This window comes from Oryctolagus cuniculus, chromosome 1 (genome assembly GCF_964237555.1).
Source record: "Oryctolagus cuniculus chromosome 1, mOryCun1.1, whole genome shotgun sequence".
NCBI classification, from domain to species: Eukaryota; Metazoa; Chordata; class Mammalia; order Lagomorpha; family Leporidae; genus Oryctolagus; species Oryctolagus cuniculus.
In genome coordinates, this window is record NC_091432.1 from 63,352,988 (window position 1) to 63,377,507 (window position 24,520).

The 24,520-nt window shown below is 48.7% G+C and overlaps 2 protein-coding genes across 8 annotated transcripts in view; both read right to left on the reverse strand.

Moving 5' to 3' along the window:
* XNDC1N (XRCC1 N-terminal domain containing 1, N-terminal like) overlaps positions 1-24,520 on the reverse strand; it is a 42,278-nt gene that overhangs the window by 15,077 nt on the left and 2,681 nt on the right. For 4 of the 7 annotated variants that reach the window (XM_070074712.1, XM_070074704.1, XM_070074717.1 and 1 more), the window contains 9 exons: positions 21,948-22,122; positions 19,485-19,626; positions 18,612-18,767; positions 17,416-17,594; positions 11,729-11,814; positions 11,318-11,490; positions 5,859-5,931; positions 4,485-4,612; positions 1,424-3,144 (listed from right to left, as the gene is read on the reverse strand). In XM_070074712.1, coding sequence (XP_069930813.1) covers positions 2,909-3,144; positions 4,485-4,612; positions 5,859-5,931; positions 11,318-11,490; positions 11,729-11,814; positions 17,416-17,594; positions 18,612-18,767; positions 19,485-19,626; positions 21,948-21,992 — 1,218 coding nt within the window. In that variant the 5' untranslated portion in view covers positions 21,993-22,122 and the 3' untranslated portion in view covers positions 1,424-2,908. Of the gene's footprint in view, positions 1-552; positions 1,334-1,423; positions 3,145-4,484; positions 5,135-5,858; positions 5,932-11,317; positions 11,491-11,728; positions 11,815-17,415; positions 17,595-18,611; positions 18,768-19,484; positions 19,627-21,947; positions 22,123-24,520 lie in introns of those variants that run through there. The other 3 variants (XM_070074744.1, XR_011389030.1, XM_070074728.1) reach the window with 3 other exon arrangements.
* On the reverse strand, positions 6,365-7,736 carry LOC138849813 (heterogeneous nuclear ribonucleoprotein A1-like). The gene has a single exon (XM_070074785.1). It carries the CDS (start codon positions 7,679-7,681, stop codon positions 6,719-6,721), a length of 963 nt encoding a protein of 320 aa, XP_069930886.1. The 5' UTR covers positions 7,682-7,736; the 3' UTR covers positions 6,365-6,718.

Consider the following 24,520-nt stretch of genomic DNA (forward strand, 5'->3'; position numbering starts at 1 on the left):
TCATCACTGCAGACACTGGCCACCCGAGATCCTCTGCTCAAGCCACAGCCCTACCTCAAATGGTCTCCCTGCTCCTCTACACTGGCAGCAGCTAAGCTTACAGCTGCCTCTTTTAGAGTCTCTGAGCTCGTTTTTCTGCACTCTAGAGGGTCCCATGAGCACCACCAGAGGCGGCCGGTGGGCCTGGGTGTCCAGGGAACGTCTGGAGCCCCTCCTCACCCTCCTCGCTGGCGATCACAAGCTTGAGAGCCTGCACACCGCGCTCCATTCAGGGAGCCTCGTTCTTGCCAGTGTCGTCTCCAAGTCCGTCCCGCTGCTTTTCTGTCCTCTCCCCTCCCTCCTCAGGTGCCTCGCAGAGCACCCTCCTCACCCTTGCTGTCCACACAGTGGCCGCCATCTGCTGTTAGAAGGAAATCCTGTGACTCCCTCTTAAAATGGCGGTTTCCTGAGACTAGAGACTGGGCCTTCTCCTGCTGCCCCCCTCTTCCTGGAACCCCCACCACAGTCCCAACAGCGCTCCAGCAGACCAGACACAGCACCGCGAACACCAACCTTAAACTCGGGCTCCTTGCGTGCCAGGCGCCTGAGCTCGCGGCTCAGCTGGAAGGCAGCCAGCATGGCGTCCTCACTGGCCAGCGAGAGGTGGGCCCTGCTGGCGATGCCCCGGTAGGTGTTGATGCGCGACAGGGAGAACTTCAGCAGGTCGTAGCGCCGGGCGTTGCTGCACTCCAGGCAGGCGCAGGAGACGGGGTGCGGCCGGGCAATGGTGTGGCCCTGCTCCATGAGCAGCTGCGCGATCTCATACAGGTCTTTCTGGCAGGCCAGGGTGAGGGGAGTGACCCCGGGTGCAAAGCGGGAGCCATCAATGGACGAGTCAAAGAAAGCCAGGGAGAAAGAGCGGGTGTCTACCTTGCGGCCTTTCTCCCGCTCCAGCCGGGCCAGCAGGCGCCGCACCACGGCTGGCTGGTTTGTGTCCACTGCCACTAGCAGGGCTTCATGGACCTGCCGGAAGTCAAACTTGACATTGGCCAGCAGCACGTCAGTGATGGCCTCGTGGCCCAGGCGGATGGCCAGGTTGAGGGCTTCCCTCCAGGAGCGGTCCTCGGCCTCCTCCACGTTCCGCAGGGGCCCTCCAGGCCCACCACCGGTGGCCTCCACCCCCGACTCCAGCAGCTGCTGCACAAGACCCAGCCGCCCCTCCTGGATGGCACCCAGGAGTGGCGGTGGGAATTTGAGCTTCTTGTTCACGATCTCGGTCCAGTTGGGCTGTGGCTGGTGAAGGCGTGGAGATTGCAGGACCCTGAGTTTTTGACCCCTTTGTTTTGGGGCCTCCCTTATCCTTCCACTTTCCAGGGCCCTAATCCTCTGTTCCCAGCCACCATAATAATTTTGTTTATCCCAAACACATACTTTGCAAAAATTGTCTGATTCAACATTTTATTGTACAGATTTTCAGGTTAGGAAGTGTCAGAACTAGACACTTCAACCCTCACAGGAACATCCCCCACCCGCCCCCAGTAAGGCCAACTGTGGTTACCCAGAGAAGGGGGAGGTTAAATCAGGTGCGTGGGGTTGTGGGCTCATAGCACCTGCCGGGAGGCCGGCTCCCATCTTGTTGACTTCAGCTCCCAGCTGCTCACCCCTCTGAAAGTGCGCAAGCCTCTCTGAAGGGCAAGTCCAGACATGTCCACACAGGAGGGTCTTTTCTTAAGCCCCTCAGCTCCAGGCCAGGTCAGCCACCACCATCCTGACCTGCTCCCCTTCCACCCAAGCCCCTCGACTCTGCCATTTGCTCTGAAGGGTGTCCCTCCCCCTTGTTCCTCTCTCTCTGGGTCCAGGCTCATGCTCACAGCTCTTCTCCTCTGGGCTCCGGGGGTCTTCTCCCACTCACATGGTGACACCTACCACCCGCATGGCAGCTAGCATGTCCCTGCCTCCTCTCTGGGCCACTCTACTGTCTTATTCCTGTGAGAATGGGAATGGATAGGGAAGGCCTCTTACCGTAAGGGGGTCCATGGCTGCACCCACCTATGCTGCCAAGGTCTGAGGACTGAACTCCTGCTGTCTGCTCCCCTGACTGTGCCTAGATCCTCTTCCCTGTCTGTCTGAAACCCCGCCCCAGGCCCTCCCTTTACCAGGACCAGCTGCTCCCCCTCTGCCTCGTACCCTGGGGACCAGGGAATTGATGTTAGTGCCACACTGTGAAACCTTCAGGGAGTGGAGAGAGAGGGTGTGGCTGCCTGAAGCTGGGAACTTTCCAGACCCTCTGGCCCAGCCACCTCCCTGTGTGGAAGGGGCAGTGGGCCCAGGGATCCACAAACTTGAACAGCTGCTCCCCGAAACAGCTCAGAGAGCACGAGGGTGGGGGTTTTCTCTGTCACCGATGTTAACTCTGGGCCTGAGAGCAGTGACTTGCTTAGTCACGCAGCAGCACCACGTGATTATGCTGAGGCAGGGAGCCCGCAGAGGACACCGAGTTAAGCTCATGGAATGCTGGACGTCAGTCTCATGCTCAAAACCCACTCACCTGCCCAGCATCCCCTGGACTCTGATATGTCAGGCTGTTTTTCTTTTCACTAGGCCTCACTTTTCCTTTCAGGATAATGGGCCTGGGGATTTGTACTGCTCCTCATGAGGCAGATTTTCTGGGTGATGTCCCAAGGCCCTCGACAGAGCACCAGTCCCACGAAATTCCGAAGGGGAAAAGGACTGAGCTGTCTCTAGGACTGGGTACCATAGTGACAGAAGCCTTGACAACTGGGAATGGAGAGCAGCCTGGGCCCAGAGGGAATGCGTGGAGGGAGTGAGGGCGGGTGGCTTGGCCTCCTGAGTCCTTCTCAGCTGTCTAGAGATGCATGATCCAGTCTTAGTCAAAGAGGCCAGGGCCCAGCCCACGAGGCTTCCTGGCTCACGGCTCATGGGCCTCCCCACACATGCTGGCATGTTCTTCCACTTCTCTTGCTGGGAACTGCAACTGGCAGATAGGGCACTGGATCCAGGAAGGGAGTGGCGAGCTCTCTGGAGAGGACACCCACAGTACAGACAGCAACGAAGATGGTGATGAGGAGGGAGAAGCCGGGTGAGGGGGGGTGGTCTCTCCACAAGTGGCCGCATGCAGGGGAAGAGTTTCAGTGCTAAAGGAGCCTGAATGGGGAGAGATGGAGGTGAACAAAATTGGATCTGTGCCTGGCAGGGTGGCACCCCGAGAAATCTGCAGGAAAGGTGCAGCTGTTCAGCAGGAAGTTGACCACGGCACACATTCACCCCGAGATACTAGCACACTCCAGCAAATGTTTACTCTTTACCAGATGCCTGACAGCATGCTGGGAGCTGAGGGATAGAGACCGGGGCTTGTCCTTAGAGTCTAGTGGTAAAGCTAAGCCAGGAATGCAAATAAGATACAAAGAAGTGCTGAGCCCCAGGGAATCAGCAATGCTCTAGGAGCTCAGCCTAGAGATCATCTGCGAAGATCAGCAAAACATCAGGGGCGGTGCTGTAAAGCCGCCACCTGCAATGCGGCTCTACTTCCAATCCAGCTCTCTGCTAATGCACCTGGGAAAGCAGCAGAAGATGGCCCAAGCACTTGGGTCTCTGCACCCAGAAGAAGTTCCTGGATCCTTGCTTTGGCCTGGCCCAGTCCAGCCATTGAGGCCATTTGTGCAGTGAACCAACGAATGGAAGGCCTCTCTCCTCTCTGTCTCTTCCTTTCTTTGTAACTCTGCCAATCAAATTAATTAATAAATTTTTTTTTTTTTTTGACAAGCAGAGTGGACAGTGAGAGAGAGACAGAGAGAAAGGTCTTCCTTTGACGTTGGTTCACCCTCCAATGGCCGCCGTGGCCGGCGCGCCGCAGCTGGTGCGCTGCAGCCGGCGCACCATGCTGATCCAAAGGCAGGAGCCAGGTGCTTCTCCTGGTCTCCCATGGGGTGCAGGGCCCAAGCACTTGGGCCATCCTCCACTGCACTCCCTGGCCACAGCAGAGAGCTGGCCTGGAAGAGGGGCATCTGGGACAGAATCCGGCGCCCCGAACGGGACTAGAACCCCAGTGTGCCAGCGCCGCAAGGCGGAGGATTAGCCTATTGAGCCGCGGCGCTGGCCCAATAAATAAATCTTAAAAAAAAAAAAAAAAAAAAAAAAAAAAAAAACCTCAGCAAAGAAGCTCCATGTGAACAACTTCAACTAAGCAGAATTTGTTCACGGAGGGACAAGTTACGAGGAGTCTAGGCCCTCTCTGATGCTGTCTTAGGTTGTGTGGTTGGCCCATGGCATTCTCTCAGCTTAGCTGACATGATGTGAACCAGTGCTCAAGAGACTGTCTTGAATTACAGTCGCCTAAAACTGCAGCAGCACTCCTGGAGCTGCAGAGATGATGGGGGCTACCTACGAGTCCACAGCTATAGGTTTTTCTGGCCAAACTCCCAGATCTCCCAGTCCTCCCTCAAGGAATGCCTCGTAATCACACAGCCTGAGCCAACGCAGCTCACCTGCACAAAGGGGGCACTGTCCACTCTCCTGGGCACCACCGTGCTGGGCCTGGGGTGGGTGTTGTTCTCTTGGTCCTGCCTTTGCTGTCCCCCTCCTGTTTGGCTGAGAGTTAGAGGTAGATAGAGGCCTGTGAGGAAGAATAGTTAAAGAGCAGCTGTCAGTAAGAGCATAAGGGTTGAATGAGCTGTTAGGGCAAAAAGAATGCCCGAGGAACTGATGTGCACTCAGACATTCTATTGATACACACATACAGTAAAATTCACCCTTTTAAAGTACAAGTTCAGTGGTTTTGCTGTATTCTCAGGGTTCTGTAGTAATTTTCTATTCCAGGACATTTCTATCACCCCCAAAAGAAACTCCAAACCTATGAGCAGGCACTTGCCATCCTGACCCCACAGGCTCTGGACCACTAAGCTTCTTGCTGTCTCCGTGGATCTGTCTGTTCTGGACGTGGATGCAGTCGTATCCCGTGTGGTCTACTGTGACTGGCTTCTCTGACTTAGCGTAACGTTTTCCAGGTCTGCCTGTATTGCAGCAGGGATCAGTACATTCCATTTCAGTGGCTGAGCCGTAGTCCATTGTATAGATATACCACTTTTGTTGATCCATTCATTGGCTGGTGGACATCTGGGTTGTTCCTTCTTCATGGCTGTTATAAATAGTACTGCGTTGAATATTTGTTTTTGTGAATACTTATTAACAGTTCTTTGTGGTACATATTAGGAAGAGCTGCTGGGTTATGCGGAAACCCGAGTTTTTGCAGAACTGCCACCTGTCTTCCAAAGCCGCTACTTCTATTTTACATCCCCACTGGCAATGTATGAGAGTTCTAGTCTCCCCACATCTTCACCAACACTTGTTAGTGTCTGTCTGGTCATAGCCATCCTAGGGGGTGTGATCACTGTGGTTCTGATTTGCATTTCTCTGATGGCTAATGACACTGAGCATCTTTTCAGGTACTTATGGGCCACTTGTGTATCTTCTTTGGAGAAAAGTCTGTTCAGATCCTTTGTCCATTGCAAAAATTGGGTTATCTGCTTACTGTTGACTTGTAAGGGCCCTTCATACTCATATACTTTAGATCAAAGTGCCTTATCACATACATGATGGCAAATATTTTCTCGACAGTGTTTTCTGAAGTAGAAAAGATTTATATTTTGATGAAGTCCCTAAGATTGTACTTACCTTCAGATCCTGGCCCTCTGTGGCCTGCCTCTTGACCTACCTCCAGGTCTGACATCCTTTCTCTACTGCTCTCAGTAGAGATTGAGAGATCAGGACCTGGTCACAAGTGTCCCTCTCTGACCTGCCTGAAGCAGCCAGGCTGCATGGTTTGGAGAGGTGATCCGGGTCTTTCGCGCTGACCTACTTACCGCCGGCGCTGCCCTTTCCGTCTCTTCCTCCTGCTCACAGCATTCTCTGGGCGGTGGTCTTCTGCTCTGGGCTCTGTGTTAGAAATGTTCATTAAATTTCACTTATTAACAAAAGGCCCTTCACATATGTTGCTCCTTCTTTTTTTTTTTTTTTTTCAAGAGAATTAAATCGTTTATTGATTACACATGATAATGGATGATACACAGCTTCATTCCCATCTGTAATTTTATCTGGTACCATTATTCAATTTAGATATATTGCAAAGGATGTGCCAACAATCATTCTTATAACCAAATAACCCCATGACTTTGCTTGGGTGGCTTTTAATGGTGAACTTCAGAAGGTCACAACAGTAACTCATGTATCTGAGAACAGCTTCTCCACCCAAGCATTTTGTAAATAAATCTCAAATGGAACCTGGCATCACCCTGATGAATTCTGACTTTACACTTTTTGGGGAAGTTTACCAAGATGGCTTCAGAGTAGACTAACTTTACACAGCACATTTAAAAAAAAGACACATTTATTCAGCGTCATGATCAGACTATTACATTTAGCAATCAACAGCATGGGTGCAAAAGAAAAAAAAAGAAAAAACTACATTAAAACCCTTTGTTGGAATGCTTTACACTTTCCACAGAACAGAAACTAAAATAACCTGTTATACAATTAGTCACAAATACAGTCCTCGAGTTTTTTTGCCCATACACATGAGTATTGTCTAAAACATGTCTTCTTTGTAGCAGCTAGGCCCTGCCACCACTGTGCTTGGCTGAGTTCACAAATCTGTTGTAACCTGTAGCTTCCCTGTCACTTCTCTGGCTCTCCTCTCCTGCTAAGCTTTGTTTCCTGGCAGTTATTAAAACCTTCTGCCACTGCCATAGCTGCTGCTGCTGCTAGAACCACCATGGCCACCTTGATTTCGTGGTTTGGCAAAATATTGGCCGCCACCACCATAGGGGCCAGAGCTTCTGCCTCCAAAATTTCCTCCCTTCATGGGTCCAAAATTTGAAGATTGATTGTTGTAATTGCCAAAATCATTGTAGCCTCCACTGCCTCCAAAATTGCTTCCGTCATTACCAAATCCATTGTAACCATCCCCACTGCCACCATAACCACCTCCACCGCAGCTGCCGCCAAAGCCACCACGACCACTGAAGTTTCCTCCACGACCAAAGTTGTCATTGCCACCAAAACCACCTCCACGACCACCACCAAAGTTTCCAGAACCACTTCGACCTCTCGGGGTGGATGAAGCGCTGGCCATCTCCTGCTTCGACAGGGCCTTCCTCACTTCACAGTTGTGGCCGTTCACAGTGTGGTATTTCTGAATGACAATCTTATCCACGGAGTCATGGTCGTCGAAGGTCACAAAAGCAAAGCCCCTCTTCTTGCCACTGCCTCGGTCAGTCATGATCTCAATCACCTCGATTTTCCCATACTGCTCAAAGTAATCTCGGAGGTGATGCTCTTCAGTGTCTTCTTTAATGCCACCCACGAAGATCTTTTTCACAGTGAGGTGGGCACCTGGTCTTTGGGAATCTTCTCTCAACACAGCCCTCTTTGGTTCCACAACTCTTCCATCCACTTTGTGTGGCCTTGCGTTCATGGCCGCATCCACCTCCTCCACGGTGGCGTAGGTGACAAACCCAAAGCCCCTGGAGCGCTTGGTGTTCGGGTCTCTCATTACCACGCAGTCCGTGAGCATGCCCCATTGCTCAAAATGGCTCCTCAGGCTCTCATCGGTCATCTCAAAGCTCAGCCCTCCGATGAAGAGCTTCCGCAGCTGCTCGGGCTCCTTGGGCGACTCTGACTTCGACATGATGGCGGTGGGAAGAGAGAACTTGACGATGCTTCCTCGGCGGCGTCCGCAGGCAGAAAGTTGCTCCTTCTTTTAAGAATATTTTTTCTGGGCTGGCGCCGTGGCTCACTTGGCTAATCCTCCACCTGCAGCGCTGGAATCCCATATGGGCACCGGGTTCTAGTCCTGGTTGCTCCTCTTTCATTCCAGCTCTCTGATGTGGCCCGGGGAAGGCAGTGGAGGATGGCCCAAGTGCTTGGGCCCTGCACCCGCATGGGAGACCAGGAGGAGGCGCCTGGCTCCTGGCTTCAGATCAGTGCAGTGCGCCAGCCATAGCAGCCATTTGGGGGGTGAACCAACGGAAGGAAGACCTTTCTCTCTGTCTCTCCCTCTCACTGTCAGTAACTCTGTCAAATTAAAAAAAAATCTTAAAAAAAAAGAGAATATTTTTTCTATCCTCTTTGCCTCACTCACCAAGTCTTAGATGAAATGCTAATTCTTTTTTTTTTTAAAGATTTATTTATTTATTTGAAAGCCAGAGTTACACACAGAGAGGACAGGCGGTAGAGGGGAAGTGTCTTTCATCCACTGGTTTACTCCCAAATAGCCGCAATGGCTGGAGCTGAACTGAACGGAAGCCAGGAGCCAGGAGCTTCATCCACGTCTCCCATGTGGGTGCAGGGGCCCAAGCACTTAGGTCATCCTCTGCTGCTTTCCCAGGTGCAATAGCAGAGAGCTGGACTGAAAGTAGAGTAGCTGGGACTCAAACCGGCACCCATATGGGATGCTGGCACTGCTGGCTGGGGCTTTAACCTACTATGCCATAGTGCCAGCCCCAAAATACTAACTCTTATGAGGCACTTCACCTGGATTCTCTAATCTAAATCTGTGCTTTTCTTTCAAAGCACTTACCAGAGTTGTAGGTTAGATTCCTTTGTGTGCCTTGGACATGTGCCTTTTCAGTGTAGTAGGAATGTTGACTTTTTAAAAAAGATTTATTTATTTATTTGAAAATCAGAGTTGAAGAGAAAGAGAGAGATCTTCCATAGGCTGATTCACTCCCCAGATGGCCTCAATGGCCAGGGCTAAGCCATGCCAAAGCTAGGAGCCAGGAGCTTCATCTGGGACTTTCACAAGGGTAGCAGGGGCTCAAGTACTTGGACCATCCTCTGGTGCTTTTCCCAGGCCATTAGTAGGGAGCTGGATTGGAAATGGAGCAGCCAGGACTTGAACCAGCACCCATGTAGGATGCCAGCATTGCAGGTGGTGGCTTTACCTGCTACACCACAATGCCACCTGCAGAAACATTGCTGTTTTATTTCCTGTGGTATCTTGGCCACCTAGCACTTGGCACATAAGGGATACTCAATATACATCTGTCAAATGAGTGTGAACAGAATTTATAAACACTTTTACAACACCGAATATTTCAAAGTGCTTTGAAAGTTTCAGCTCATAGTAGGTGCCCAATAATGGTTAGTTTCCTCCCATTCTCTGTCTCTTAAAATAATACATTCCATCTTTCCTACATGGAGGTGATTCCCAATTATTGCTACTTCTTGGTATACATGCCTCGCCTTGAGTCGGGGCTGAACCCACTAAGTGCTGCTAATGAACAGGCTATGGAGAGAGCGATGGGATGGTGCTCCAGTGGTTAGGTTGTCCAAGGCTGACCTCTGCCTCGCTGGCACTCTCTCCTGCCTTGTAGTTTGCTCACTTTCATCAAACAAGCTGGCATTCCGCTCTACAGAGAGGCTCTTGTGGCAAAGGACCAGAGGAGGGCCTCAGTCTAAAAGGCCTTGGGGAAGTGAGCCTCACCAACAGCCAAGTGAGTGGGCTGAGAAGCAGACACTTTTCAGTTTAGCCTTGAGGTGAGCAAGCTTATGACACTCAGCTGGAGGACCCAGCTAAGCCATGGCTGATTCCCAATCATCATAAACTAAATTTGGGGGTAATTTGTTACACAACAATGGATGACCATATCTCCCATTTTTAAACAAAGTGATACACTCATTATTTTACTAATTTGTTTAACTCTTTGAAATGACAAGAGTCTTTTCCTTGTAAAAAGTGTTCCAGGGGCTGGTACTGTGGTGCAGTGGGTTAAGCACCACTTAAGCAGCAGCAGTGTGGCTGTTCTACTTCTCAGCCAGCTCCCTGCATACATGCCTGGGAAAGCAGCGGAGGATGGCTCAAGTGCTGGGGCTCCTGCACCCATGTGGGAGATCTGGATGAATCTCCTAGCTTCAGTCTGGCCCAGCTCTGGTCATTGTGGCTATTTGGGGATTGAACAAGGGGATGGAAGACCTCTTTCTCTGTCTCTTCTTCTTTGTCTTTGTAACTGTTTCTTTCAGTACATACATACATACATAGTGTTCCAGGGGCCAATGCTGTGTAGTGGGTAAAGCCGCTGCCTACAGTGCCAGCATCCTTTATGGGCACTGGTTCAAGTCCTGATTGCTCCACTTCTGATCTAGCTCTCTGCTAATGCATTGAGAAAATATTGGAGCATGGCCCAAGTGCTTGGGCCCTTTCACCCACATGGGAGACCCAGATGAAACTCCTGGTTCCTGGCTTCAGCCTGGCCCAGCCCTGGTTGTTTCAGCCATTTGGGGAGAGAACCAGTGAATGGAAGACCTCTCTCTCTCTCTCTGCCTTTCAAATAAGTAAGATCTTCAATTAAAAAAAAAGATATATTCTGAATGAAATAATGTGATTCTGTTTTCTTAACTTTTCAGTGAGTGTCCTGCTGGTTTTCTCTTTCTTGCTATCTAGAATAGTAAAAAGAACAAGAGCTTTGGGGGTTCAAATCCAGGCTTTGCTACTTATATTGAACTTTAGATTGTACAATGAGGATGGCATATCTGCTTTCTACTATAAGTTTGTTGAGACATTTATTAAGTAAAGCTATTAAGTGCCTAGGTGGGCTGGTATTGTGGCACAGTGGGTAAGGCTGCCACCTGTGATGCCAACATCCTGTATGGGCACCAGTTCGGGTCCTGGCTGCTCCACTTCCATTCCAGCTCCCTGCTGCTGTGCCTGGTAAAGCAGTGGAAGATGGCCCAAGTCCTTGGGTCCTGGACCCATGTCCTGGATCATGGGTTTGGTCTGGCCCAGCTCTGGCCATTGTGGCCATTGAGGAATTAACCAGCAGATGGTAGATCTCTGTCTCCTCCCACCCTCACCTCCCCATCTCCCTTTCTGTAACTGCCACACACAGACACACACACACACACACATACACATGCTTAGAAATGTCTGGTGCAGAGTAAAAATCCCAATTTTTTTTAACCCTTTCTCCTTCTGCAATACAACTGCACTATTCCTGAACCTTATTTCTCTATTACACTCCACTCACCACCACGCTCATGTGGTCTTTCTGAGATAGATCACAGAACATGAAGACTGCAAGGGGCCTAGATATTATTTGGTTTAATTCCTTCACACTGAAGAAGAAGGAAATGAGCCCAAGGGATTAAGGATTCCTAACTCCTAGGCCAGCAGTGTGTGAGCTCCCATGCAGTGCTTATTCTCTTCTGCCAACACTGACGCTGGTCTTTTTCAGAGTCCCGCCTGTGAGTCTGCCTGCATGACAGCCGGTGGATTCAGAGAGGAAGGATACTGCTAGATACAGGGAGGTGCAATCCCGGAGCTCACCTGCACACTCCACATGACTGGGCCCTGGGGCTGCGTGGTCGCTCCTTGGGCTTGCCACACTGGCTGGAGGCACCTTGCATGCAGCAGAAAGCACCATGCGGGCTGAACGGCCCAGGGCCCCCGGCTGCAGCTGCAATAGCATGTCCCTGAGCTTTGACATTTCCGTGGTGTTCCTGCAAGGAAACAGAGTACTTCACTTCAGGCAGAAGCTAGGCCTCATTCTGCTCATCCACGCTATGGCATTTGACAAGAAAGTCAATGTGATACACAGACAGGGCTGGGCCTGAAGCATGTGGTCAACTGTGGGTGAGAGGGTACAGGCTTGTGTGTGGCTTAGTGACTTGGTGGCCCTTCTCTTCCAGGAGAAAGATGACAAGTGGCTGGGAGACCTCCGCTACTGCGGCTACGTACTTCTGGGGGTCTGGGAAGAACGTCCTCCGGATGGAAGGATTAGCCAGCCAGGGGCTGGCACCAGCTGCTGGGTCATCAGAAGAGACCTAGGAAGTGGAAAAACATGAAATACCAAGGTTAGCCATTAGGGGACACTGCCACCTAGTGCCAGGGCCTCCTCCCAAACCCTAGGAACTCCACTTGGTTAGTAAGTGAACGCAATCTGCTGAAGTTTCTGCATGGCATGTGTCTGTGTGTGAACTCCTGAGTTCTCTTCTAGCTGTAAGAACTCAGATTCTGGGGCCAGCGCTGTAGTGTAGTGGGTTGAACATCTGCCTGTGGCACCAGCGTCCCATGTGGGTGCCAGTTTGAGTCCCAGCTGCTCCACTTCTGATCCAGAACCCTGTTGATGACCTGGGAAAGCAGTAGAAGATGGCCCAAAGACTTGGGCCCCTGCACCCACGTGGGAGACCCAGAAGAAGCTCCTGACTCCTGGCTTTGGATCAGCTCAGCTCTGGCCTTTGTGGCCATCTGAGGAGTGAACCAGTGGATGAAAGACCTCTCTTTCTGCCTCTCCCTCTCTCTGAAACTGCCGCTCAAGTAAATAAACCTTAAAAAAAATAAAAAGAACTGAGATTCTGTGATTCCATACACTTAGTTCCCAAGTGCCAAGGGTTTTTCTATGACCTGAAAGTCCCCAGGAATAAAAGTATTTGTACTGTTAGGAAAACAGGGCTATGGGGACTGATGTCAAATGTAAACTTTTGAAAACAAAATTTTTACATTGTGTATATATACACAAAACTGATTCATGTAGGTACAAAAATCATTCATCTCTATACACCTTTGTGGGAAACAAATTATACATATATATTTATATATACAAATAGTTCTACTTTGAATGATTTGGGGACATTTTAATCATTATTATTCTACTAAATATTACTTAATAATTTATTTAATTTCTAGTATGATTTATTTTGTGAACAATTTTGTTCACCTGCACCTAAAGTCCTATCAATTTTAGCCCTCATTTCTAGCATCTATGAAGAGATGCATGTGTGAATGTTTGTATACAGATAGATATCACGTGTCTCTAGCATTAGTCACTTTATTTAGTACAGCCATTTTATAACCTCTTTTAGCTCCATAAATGTCTATGTATAATAATTTTCCAATGATCTCTATGTAGATTATTTCTACAGAGGCTTTTATTTATGTGGCATGCTACAGTTTTTAAAATTCTCTGTCAAAATTCAGTTATCTTTGGCTATTTCTATTTTTATTTTTATAAATTTCTTTTTTTGCCCTTAAAAATTAGAAAAAAATTCTTTTTCTTTCATTTTCAACTCTGTTTCTTCTTTTTTAAAAAAATATTTATTTTAAATATTTGAAAGGCAGAGTGAGAGTGAGAGGAAGAGAAACAGAGATTTTTTTTTTAAAGATTTTATTTACTTATTTGAAAGTTAAGAGTTACAGACAGTGAGAGGGAAAGACAGAGAAAAAAAGTCTTCCTTCTGTTGGTTCCCTCCCCAAATGGTTGCAACAGCCAGAGCTATGCCGATCCGAAGCCAGGAGCAGGTAGCTTCTTCCCTGTCTCCCACGCGGGTGCAGAGGCCCAAGGATTTGGGCCATCCTTTACTGCTTTCCCAGGCCATAGCAGAAAGTTGGATTGGAAGAGGAGCAGCCGGGACTAGAACCGGTGCCCATATGGGATGCTGGTGCTGCAGGCAGAGGATTAACCTACTGTGCCACGGTGCTGGCACGATCTTTCATCCGCTCGTTAACTTCCCAAATGGCCACAACAGCCAGGTCTGGGCTTGGCTGAAGCCAGGAGCCAGGAACTCCATCTGGATGTCCCACATGGCTGGCAGGGACCCAAGTACTTGGGTCATCTTCTGTTGCCTTTCCAGGCATATTAGCAGGAAGTCCAACCAACTAGAATTCAAACCAGCACAATATGGGAGGCTGCTACTGTTGTGGCTTAACCCACTGTGCCACAATGCCAGCCCCTTAACGCTGAGCCTTGTATCACAGATTCTTTTAAAAGTTAATGTCTTTCTCATAAAGCATGGCTTTGGCCTCATTTTTCAAGCTTAAGAAGTAATATTTTCTTTTAAAAAAATGTTATGTTGGGGGGGGGGGGGACAGTGCTGTGGCGCAGCGGGTTAACACCCTGGCCTGAAGCGCTGGCATCCCTTATGGGCTCCAGTTCGAGACCCAGCTGCTCCACTTCCTATCCAGCTCTCTGCTATGGCCTGGGAAAGCAGTAGAAGATGGCCCAAGTTCTTGGGCCCCTGCACCCACGTGGGAGACCCGAAAGAAGCTCCTGGCTCTTGGCTTCGGATCGGCACAGCTCCGGCTGTTGCAGCCATCTGGGGAGTGAACCAGTGGATGGAAGACCTCACTCTCTGTCTCTACCTCTCTCTGTAACTCTGTCTTTCAAATAAATAAAATAAATCTTAAAAAAAAAAATAAAAAAATGCTATGTATTGGGGGCTGGCATTGTGGTGCAGCAGGTTAGGTCACCGCCTGCAATGCTGGCATATCATATGAGCACCAGTTTGAGGCCTGGCTGCTCTATTTATGATCCTGCTCCCTGCTAATGTACCTGGGGAAGCAGCAGAAGATGCCTCATGTATTTGAGCCTCTAATACCTGTGTAAGAGACACAAATGGTGCTCCTGGTTCTTGGCTTTGGCCTGGCTCAGCCTGGCTATTGCAGCCATTTGGGGGAGTGAACCAGCGGGTAGAACATCTATCTCTGTGTCTCTTCCCCTCTCTCTCTGTAACTCTGCCTTTAAATAAATAAAGCTTAAAAAAATATTTACTTGAAAGGCACAGACAGAGACAGAAAAAGATCTCTCATGTGCTGATTCATTCCTCAAATGCTCACAATAGCCAGGGGTAGGCCAGGCCACAGTTAAGAGCCTAGAACTCCATCTGGATCTCCCACTTGGGTGGCAGGGACCCAAGTACGTCAGTCGTAGCTTGCTACCTCCTAGAGTGCACATTAGCAGGAAGCTTGGATGGAGGGTGGAGCTGGAACTGAAACCTGGCACTGTGGTATGGGATGCAGGTGTCCAAAGTGGTTGCTTCACCACTATGGCAACCATCTGTGTCCCCCTCCCCAATTTCATTTTATTTGAAAGGCAGAGAGACAGACAGATAATGTTTCCACCCACTGTTTCACTCCCCAAATGCTCACAATGAGCAGAGTTTGAAGCTGGGATATAAGAGTTCAATTCAGCTCTCCTTCCTGGAAGCAGGAATCCAATTACTTGAGCCATCACTGCTGCCTCTCAGGATCTACATTAGCAGGAAGCTAGGGTCAGGGGCTAGAGGCAGGTATTGAACCCAGGCACACAAATATGGGACGCAGGCATCTAAACTACCAGGCCAAATGCCTGCCCTAATATTTAATATTTTCTAATCACCATTTCAGTCTCTTCCTGGACCAAGCATTAATTTGGAAATGTTCTGTTTAATCTCCTAGGTTTTTCATTTATTCCTGATCTTAGTTATGAATTTTACAACAGTACTACTAGAGAGTATGACTACATATATAGAGAGTTTATTCAACCTTAACTATAAATGAAACTAATCATCAGGAACTTTGCTTCTGAGCCCCAAGTACTCAGAGTCAAGTGGTCTGCATTTAAATCCACTGACTTCTTTAGCTGGGTGACCTGGGATACCACTAAATGTATTTATAATTTTGTTTCCTTACTGCAAAATCAGTGATTGTAACAATCTTATTTCACTTAATTAAAGCCCTTGCTTTGCTTTCATTGTAATATACCAATCAGACTGACACATTGGAAATAAGTCCATGGCACTTTAGGTGTCTCAAATTATAAAACTGGGGTGGGCAGCAGGTTAAGTCACTGCTTGGGATGCCTGCATCCCATACTGGAGCGCTGGTTTGAGTCCCAAAGGCTTCTGATCCAGCTCCTTACTAAAGCATGCTTGGGAAGCCATGGATGATGATGGTTCAAGTAGTTGGCCTCCCTTGGGGGCCAGCACTGTGGCGTAGTGGGTTAAGCAGTGCCAGCATCCCATATGGGCCCTGGTTTGAGTCCTGGCTGCTCCACTTCTGAACCAGCTCCATGCTGATGGCCTGGGAAAGGAAGCAGAGGATCATCCAAGCGCTTGGGCCCTTGCCACCCACATGGGAGACCCCAATAAAGCTCCCGGCTCCTGGTTTCACCAGGCCCAGCACTGGCCATTATGGCCATTTGGAGAGTGAACTAGTGGATGGATGATCTGGGGCTCTCTCTGTCTCTCTCTCCCTTTGTAACTCTTTCAAAATAAGTAAATAAATTTTAAAAAATTATAAACCTGAGTGCCATCAACTGGTTTCCATGTACCATGTGACTCCTGCACAACTGTTCCAGGACCTCCCTTCCCATGATTTCATGAGGCCCCCACATGTATGTTTCACCCAGCATTGACGTTCAATGGCTTCCTGACATTATGGCTCTGGAGTTGCTCACTCCCTGCTTCAGTCCACCATGGTCCTAGAGGTGCAGAGTACTTCAGATGGCCAAAATGGAAAAAAACGGGGAAGCCTTTATTTAGCCCAAAACTAAGGTGGCCAGATGTCCAACCTGGGATATTCCTGCTTTTCCTGTCGTCTTGGTATAATTATTAATAGCACTCTTTGGCGCCTCAGTGTCCTGGCCTGGATGATATATTTCACAGTGACTCTATCTACAGCTCCCCTCTGAAAGGTCATTTATACAATGAACATTTATATCAAAAGCCTGCTTTGCTCTGGGCACTGTTCTAGGTTCCAGGAATGCATTACAGAACAGGCAGGTCCCTAATCTCACGGAGTTTCCATTTCAGTTAGCAGCCGTGACCAGACACCTGGCTCCATTCATGCCAGCTTCCAAAGCATCATGGTGGAGCACACTCAGCTGTCCTTCTACCTTCTGTAGCCCCTTCCACCGTGTAAGAGCAAATCTCAGACCAAGCCATACTTTGTCACAGCTCCCTGGGTCTCCCTGAAAGCTGTACCACGAAAGTGTCCACTGCTCTGTCTGCTCTCACTCCGTTTCCTCCTCCTGATGCTGCCACTTCTTTTTCTCAGTAACCTCAATGGAGTGACCCTTATGAGGCTCGCTCATGTGACCTGTGATGCTCTTGGCTGTCAGATGCTTGAAACTTCTAAGAAATGTACTGTATGCTTGGGGAAGTAGTGTGGTGTGATGACAGCAGACCCGATTTCTTGTCCCCACTCTGCTCTGACTCACTGTGTGACTTTGAATGTGTGTAAGCTTCCTTATCTGAGACATAAAATGAGGTGGCTGGGGCTAGATGCTCCCTAAGCATTTTTGTTTTCCAGTTTCCAAAATTATGATGTGACTATAAGGGAGTTTTGGGACTTTAGGCACTGAAAGGAAAAGTCTGATGAAAGCTCTGGCCTGCAAGAACCTATACACAAAGTGTGACCTTAAGTTTGGATCCAAAAAGACCTGCATTCTGGCCCAAGAATGATTGGTCCCATAGCTTTATGCACATGATATTTACCCGCAGTTTCCACATGTAAGAGGGAAGAAGGATTACACTCCCACCTGCAAGAAAGAGTAGCAAGCCCACTGATGCCTGTGTGCCTGTCTACCTCTCAATCAAGCACCACCTTCCTGACCAGAAACCTGAGGTGGGAAGGAAAACACTGCAGCCTTGCTCCACCATCACACGTACCTGACTCAGCCCAGGGCGGACAGGGGCCGTGGGATCCATCGCAGGGTCATCCGAGGAGTCCAGGGAGGAACGCACCCGCAGGAAAGCCAGCCCGAAGGACTGCTGCCGGGTGAAGGGCTGGGAGCAGGTCAGGCGAAGCCGATCCCAAGACTCTCCTGAGGCCGGAGCCAGGAAATCATCTCCAGGAGAAAAACAGAAAAGGGGCGGATGGGTGGAAAGCGGACATAAACGGAAGGGAGAAAGGAAAAGAAGGTAAACGCTGAGGCAAGGAAAGACAAGCAGGGGCTCTGCAGAGTGAACTCCGACACGAGGAAGAGGGGGCTCATCAGCAACTGGCCCTCAGGCTTCAGGGCTCAGGGCATGATAAAGCCAAGCAGGCCAGGCAGGGGCTTCTCAGACCCAGCGCCTCCGCATCGTCACCCAGCTGTCCTGGTTCCACACTGCTCTCAGCATGGACACATCCTCATTCTACACCTCTCCAGAAACCTCACCAGCACCTCACTTTAACATGAGTATCTGTATCCGCAGTGGTGGGGTGTGGGGACACTACTCACCCAGTGGATCAGCTGAGACCCCTCCCTCACACTACCACATGCTCTGCATGCCTACTCATGCATCCGTATCACAAACCCCTCACCCTTGAGGCCTCCACACTGTCTTGTCAGTACCTCATCTCTGCCACTGCATATGTCCCTCCCCCCACACCATTCTTCCTTTTCAATAGTCCAAACACCTCCAGTGCAAACCCAGAAAAATCCTTAATAGATTGTAAGCCCCTAGAGGCCAGGAGTCAGATTTTATGCTTTTTCTGCAGAGCCTAGTGAACAGAGATTGGCATCAACTTAAGTCAGGAAGTGCCTCCTGCTACGTAACTACAGCCACCTTACAGCCTCCCGTCATTCACCTACACACTGATCCTGGACCTGTCTTACAAGGTTTACACAAACAATAAAACCAGTAATCTGCCAGCGTGTGCTCTATGCTGGGCTCCATTCTCCATTACACAAGTTATGTGTAAATAGAAATCATGCCTCATAAATATCCCCAGCCATCACGCGTCCCCATCACACAACTCACAACAAGCAAATCATTCATTAACTACCCTCTCCTCCCAACCATCGGCACCCACAGCACTGATAGCCCCTGTTTCTCTTTCTCGAAAACCTCCCCGCCTCTTCCTCTTTTGCCCTCTTTACCATGTTTAAACATGCGGACCCCTGAGCTGTTCTTCCCCTGCTTTGAATCAGTTAGGGACATCAGCATGGTGGCAGGGAGCAGGGTGACGAAAGGTCTGTCCAGAGACCAGGAAGAACGGCCCACATCGATTTGCAGGAAAGCACAGCCACAGTTACCTGGGGATGACAGATTTGGGAGAAGGTTAAGGGCTGGGGGATGACTGCAGGCAGGAGAATGGGGTGGGAAGAGGGCACTCCTCCAGCCTAGAGGTAGTTGGAAGCCGCGGTTAGGCCCGGCAACATGTGGAGTTGAACAGGGAGCTGGTTCCAGCAATGGGATGAGACCTGGGTCCACTGAGTGATGTTGTGACGGTTCACCAGGCCCTGCCAGCCAGAAATCTTCCCTGAATTTAGGGACTCGTGGTTTCCCTGTCCTCTGGCCCTGGCAGGTAATGCTAAATTCCGTCACTCTTAAATCCTTGCTAGGGAGTCTGATGTTTCTCTGTCCTGACAAAGCTGAGATCAGTGGTCTTTGACAGTCCTTTATTCCAGAGAATGCAGAGGTCAAGATTCTCAATCCATAATCCTGGACTAATTCTGCACAGTTCATCCTTTGAGCATCCTCTTGGCACTGACACTCAGAGGTGTATGCAGAGTCTGTTTACTGACATTCATAATTGTCAGCATCCTGAGGTTTTACCCAGACTGCGCGGGTCAAAGCAGAGCAGGGATGTTATGTAGCTCAAGCACCACAGACCTGGCCCCTTCACACCAGGCAGGGCTTACTCACGGAGGCTGCTTAGCCAGATGGACTGGGCCGTTTGAGTGGCACGTTTAGAGGGGAATATCATTCCTGTGTCCTCCTGCAGAGGTTCCCAGCTCCATGGGACTCACCCACATCGATGTAGCCAATGGGCACTGCCCTCTCCAGCTGTAGTTCCACTTTCAGTTGCCCACTCTTGTCCTGAGGGCAGCTGAGCCATGGTCCCTTTTGAGTGTCTGGGTTCAGCAAGTTCTCCACAGGATACTTGGGATCCTAAGTCCAAGACAGGAGAAAAATCAGGAACCTCACAGAGCCCAAGGGACTAAAGAATGCCCTTGAACGAGGGATCCCTACAATCTCAAGCCTTCTGGGAATCCTATGGCGACAGAGAAGGCACCAGAGGGGAACCCACAGGATGAAAGCTATCACAGGCCGAGTACCTGAGAGACCCCATTACCTTCTTCCTCATTCTTGACCACCTCAACTCCTTTTCATTCACAACTCTTAGGGGGTGACTAGTATAACTTCTTGATTAACAGATGAAGAAGCTGAACCTTACAGAGGTTCAGAACCTTTCCAAAGGTTACAAGCCAAATAACCAACCAAACCAGAGTGCCCAGGTTTCTGAAACTGGAGCTTTTCACCACCTCACTATACCATTTCTTTTTCATTTCTAAGATGTTTTCATAGACATTTATCTTCGTGATAAATTCTATGACATTAGAAAAACAAAGATTTTTATTCTAAGTTTGTAACTGATACTTAGCTATAAAGAGATTACTCAAAGACAAGTGATACTGAGATACAATTCTGAGTTCTAACCCTAAGTCAGATATTGTTTGGTTGACAGGCCTTGAGCAAACTATTCCTCTCTCTGGACCTAAATTTCCTCATTTATAAGTAAAGGGGTAAGACTAGCCTTGTGCTTTTCAATCTTGTTTTGGTTCAGCAATAAAACCCTTCTGGGGCAGTCACTGTGGAATAGCAGGTAAAGCCACTGCCCGCAGTGCCGACATCCCATAGGGGCACTAGTTCGAGTCCTGGCTGCTCCACTTCAAATCCAGCTCTCTGCTATGGCCTGGGAAAGCAGTAGAAGATGACCCAAGTCTTTGGGCCCCTTCACTCACGTGCGAGACACAGAGCAGCTCCTGGCTCCTGGCTTTGGATCGGCCCAGCTCCAGCCATTGCGGCCATTTAGGGAGTGAACTAGCAGATGGAAGACCTCTTTTTCTCTCTCCCTCTCTCTCCGCCTCTCTGTCACTCTGCCTTTCAAATAAATAAATCTTAAAAAAAAAAAAAAAAAAAAAAACCCTTTCCTTTTTAAAAACATTTTATTTATTTATTTGAAAGGCAGAGTGATAGAAGTGGGTCCCTATAGGGTACAGTTTGCAAATCACAATCATTTTATAAAGCTAAGAGTCTACAAAGAAAACTGTTTAGGCTGATCATGCAGGAAAGGAGGAAAAGTATAATAATTTTAACATTTTACTGAGAACAGGTTTAATACAGTAGTTGTAGTTCTTACCAAGGTATTACAAGAGTTTTTGGGAGGAAGCTGAGCTCACACTGGGTGGTGGTGGTGATATCCTTCCAGGTCAGGGAAGGGTCTGGCCTGCTCAGTGGCACAGTACCCACTGCCTTTCTGGAGATGTGGGTGCAGACACTAGGCCTACAGCTTTGTCAGCTCCTTTCCCACTACGCATGCAACCCTGAGGGGGCTTCCTCTTTACCTTCACCTCCTCGCGATGCATCTTATGCTTTCTGCATTGCTCTGGGAACAAGCTAAGGGCAAGAGCTATTTCTCTCCTTGGACTCTGGACTCCCAGAGAAGGAACAATGCCTCTTCTATTAGACTAGGAGTTTCCTGGAAGTGGAGCCAAGACTCTTATCTTGGTTCACTCCTCTCAGTCATTAAGACAGAAAAATCAAGAGGGGCCCCAGCACTATGGCATAGTAGGTTAAGCCTGTGCCTGTGGTGCCAGAATCCCATATGGGTGCCAATTCGTGTCCCATCTGCTCCTCTTCCCATCCAGCTCTCTGCTATGGCCTGGGAAAGCAGTAGAAGATGGCCCAAGGCTCCTGCCCCCATGTGGGAGACCTGGAAGAAGCTCCTGGCTCTTGGCTTCAGATCGACTCAGCTCTAGCCACTGTGGCCATGTGGGGAATAAATCAGCAGATAGAAGATCTCTGTCTCTGTAACTCTGCCTCTCAAACAGATAAATATATCTTTAAGAAAATATCAGGTGGGTGTTTGGTGCAGCAGTTAAGACACTGCTTGGGATGTCTGCATCCCATATCATAGTGCCTGGTTTGTGTCCTGGCTATTTTGCTTCTGATCCAACTTCCTGCTAATGTACACCCTGGGAGGCAGCAGATGATGGCTCAAGTATTTGGGTCCCTGTCACCCATATGGGAGACCTAGATGGAGTTCTAGGTTCCTGGCTTCAGACTGGTCCAGCCCTTGCTGTCGTAGGCATCTGGTGAGTGAACCAGCAGGTACAAGATCTCTTTCTGTCTGTCTCTTTATGCCTTTCAAATAAAATGAAAATTTAAAAAAGGAACAAGAAAAACATCATGCTTTTTAATTAATATACCTGAGAGGAAAATGATACCACATGGCTGATCTTCACAGGAGCCATGGTGGACCCAGCAATTGTCCCAGTAGGAGGCAAAAATGCTTTCTCCCAAGATTTCTTCTGTCTCCACTTTGGTACTGCCTATCTTTTGGTTCTGTCAGTTTTCAGAAGAGTAAGAATCTCCACAATACTCCTGAAGAAGAGAATAAAAGAAAAATAAGCTACTCATGGTTGTTTCTATGACAATAGGAGTCATTTGCAGTAGTCAGTTTGTCCATTTCTTTTTTTTTTTCCTTTAATTTTTTGCCAGGCAGAGTTAGACAGTGAGAGAGAGACAGAGAGAGAGTTATAGACAGTAAGAGAGAGACAGAGAGAAAGGTCTTCCTTCCGTTGGTTCACTCCTCTAATGGCCGCTACGGCCGGCGCTGCGCCGATCCTAAGCCAGGCGCCGGGTATTTCTTCCCAGTCTCCCATGCGGGTGCAGGGCCCAAGCACTTGGGCCATCCTCCACTGCCCTCCCGGGCCACAGAAGAGAGCTGGCCTGGAAGAGGAGCAAACGGGACTAATACCCAGTGCCCCAACTGGGACTAGAACCCGGGGTGCCAGCGCCACAGGTGGAGGATTAGCCAAGTAAGTCATGGCACAGGCCTGTCCATTTCTGACAATCTCCTTGGGCCAGATGGGGATGGGGGGAAGGGAGCAGATCTGCACCAGCTGACAGCTCCAACAAATGTGAAACAACTGGAATGCAGCCACAAGGGGACAGAGCGGCAAGTACGAAATAATATATTCTGATGTTAATGTTGGATATACTTATAGGTGAGCCCCTCCTCCCATCCCCAGGAACATGAATTGTGCCTTAAGGGATTCATATTCCTAGAAACTAGTACACAGGAAGGAATGATAACAATGCTCAACTAAATCTATGCTAGTACTCTGTTTTGTTCTTTTCACAAAATGCTTCTTCCTAAATTAGCTTTTCATTAAGATACTCCTCTAACTAGAAATCTTCAATGACTTCCTGATGTATGCGAATTCCTTGCTCTAAAAATATTAATTCAGGTTGGCTCCTCAAAGCATCTACAATGTACATCTGTATGTTTCCTGCTTCATAATCAGAGGATGTATTTTATTCAAGTCACTGTTTTGCCTATTTATTTAGTCTTTAAAAAAGTTTATATGGGGTATTTATACTTTGTCTTCTAATAAATTTTTTGTGGAAAATTTTAAATTCATGCACAAACACACATACTACTATAGTGAACTCTCATGCATTCAACCCATAGCTTCAAGAATTCTTTGGTAAGAAATATATATATTTTTTTATTTGACAGGTAGAGTTATAGACAGAAAGAGAGAGAGAGAGAAAGGTCTTCCTTCCGTTGGTTCACTCCCAAAACGGCCCCCATGGCCAGCACTGCGCAGATCCAAAGCCAGGAACCAGGTGCTTCCTTCTGGTCTCTCATGCGGGTGCAGGGGCCCAAGCACTTGGGCCATCCTCCACTGCCTTCCTGGGCCACAGCAGACAGCTGGACTGGAAGAGGAGCAACCGGGACTAGAACCCTGCGCCCATATAAGATGCCCACACCACAGGCGGAGGATTAACCAAGTGAGCCACGGCACTGCCCCTGGTAAGAAATATTTTAAAGTTGTCTGAATGTTGTTAGATAGGGTCTCTTCAAATATTTATATTGGCCCATTTTACTCACGTTTGTTATTGACCTGGCCCCTAAAAATTTGAGCCTACGACCTCTGATATACTCCTGATTATAATGTCTTTTTGCCTGTGGCTGGTGTTGGGGTGTAGTGGGTTAAGCATCTCTACTGGGCAGCTGGTTCAAGTCCTGGCTGCTCCACTGCTAACCCAGCTAATCTGGCAGGGAAGATGGTGGAAGATGGTCCAGGTTCTTAGCCACCTATGTGGGAGACCAGGATGGAGTTTCTGGCTCCTGATTTTAGCCTGGCCTAGACCTGGCTGTTGTGGCCATTTGAGGAATAAACCAGCAGATGGAAAGTTTCTCTCTTTTTCCTCCCTCTCTTTCTGTGTCACTCTGCCTTTCAAATAATTAAATAAATCTTTAAAACTGTCTTCGTGCCTACCCCTACCAAAAATATTTTATTCCTACCTCTAAGGCTTTACTCACACCATTGCCTCTGCTTGGAATGCTCACTTTCTTTCCAACTTGTTAAACCTAATGTATTCTGGTACTCAAATGTCACCTCCACTCTGCTTAATCAGCTCCAGGTGGCAGCTCCATCCTGCCATTTCTCATTCAGCATGTAACACAGAGTGCCTTGTATTACAATTATATGTCTCTTGACTTAAGTTCTTGGAGAACAGGTTTCATGCCTGACTCATTTCTGTGTACCTAATACACAAGGTTCTATAGGAGGGAAAAGCATCCGGGTCCTGACTGGCAAATGTCCACTGCCAGAGTGACCCTAAAAACTGAGCTCCAAGAGGCTGGCAGTCACAGAGCACTCAAAGTCAGGGAGACGGCAGCAATCAGCGGCACACCCTGAGTGAGCCACATCCCCACGGCAGGCATTGCAGTCCCTGTGCGGCGAAGGCTCAGAGAGAGGGAAGGCTG

Coding starts and splice junctions, on each gene's coding strand:
- LOC138849813 (XM_070074785.1), bottom strand. CDS start 7,681: ATGTCGAAGTCAGAGTCGCCCAAGGAGCCCGAGCAGCTGCGGAAGCTC.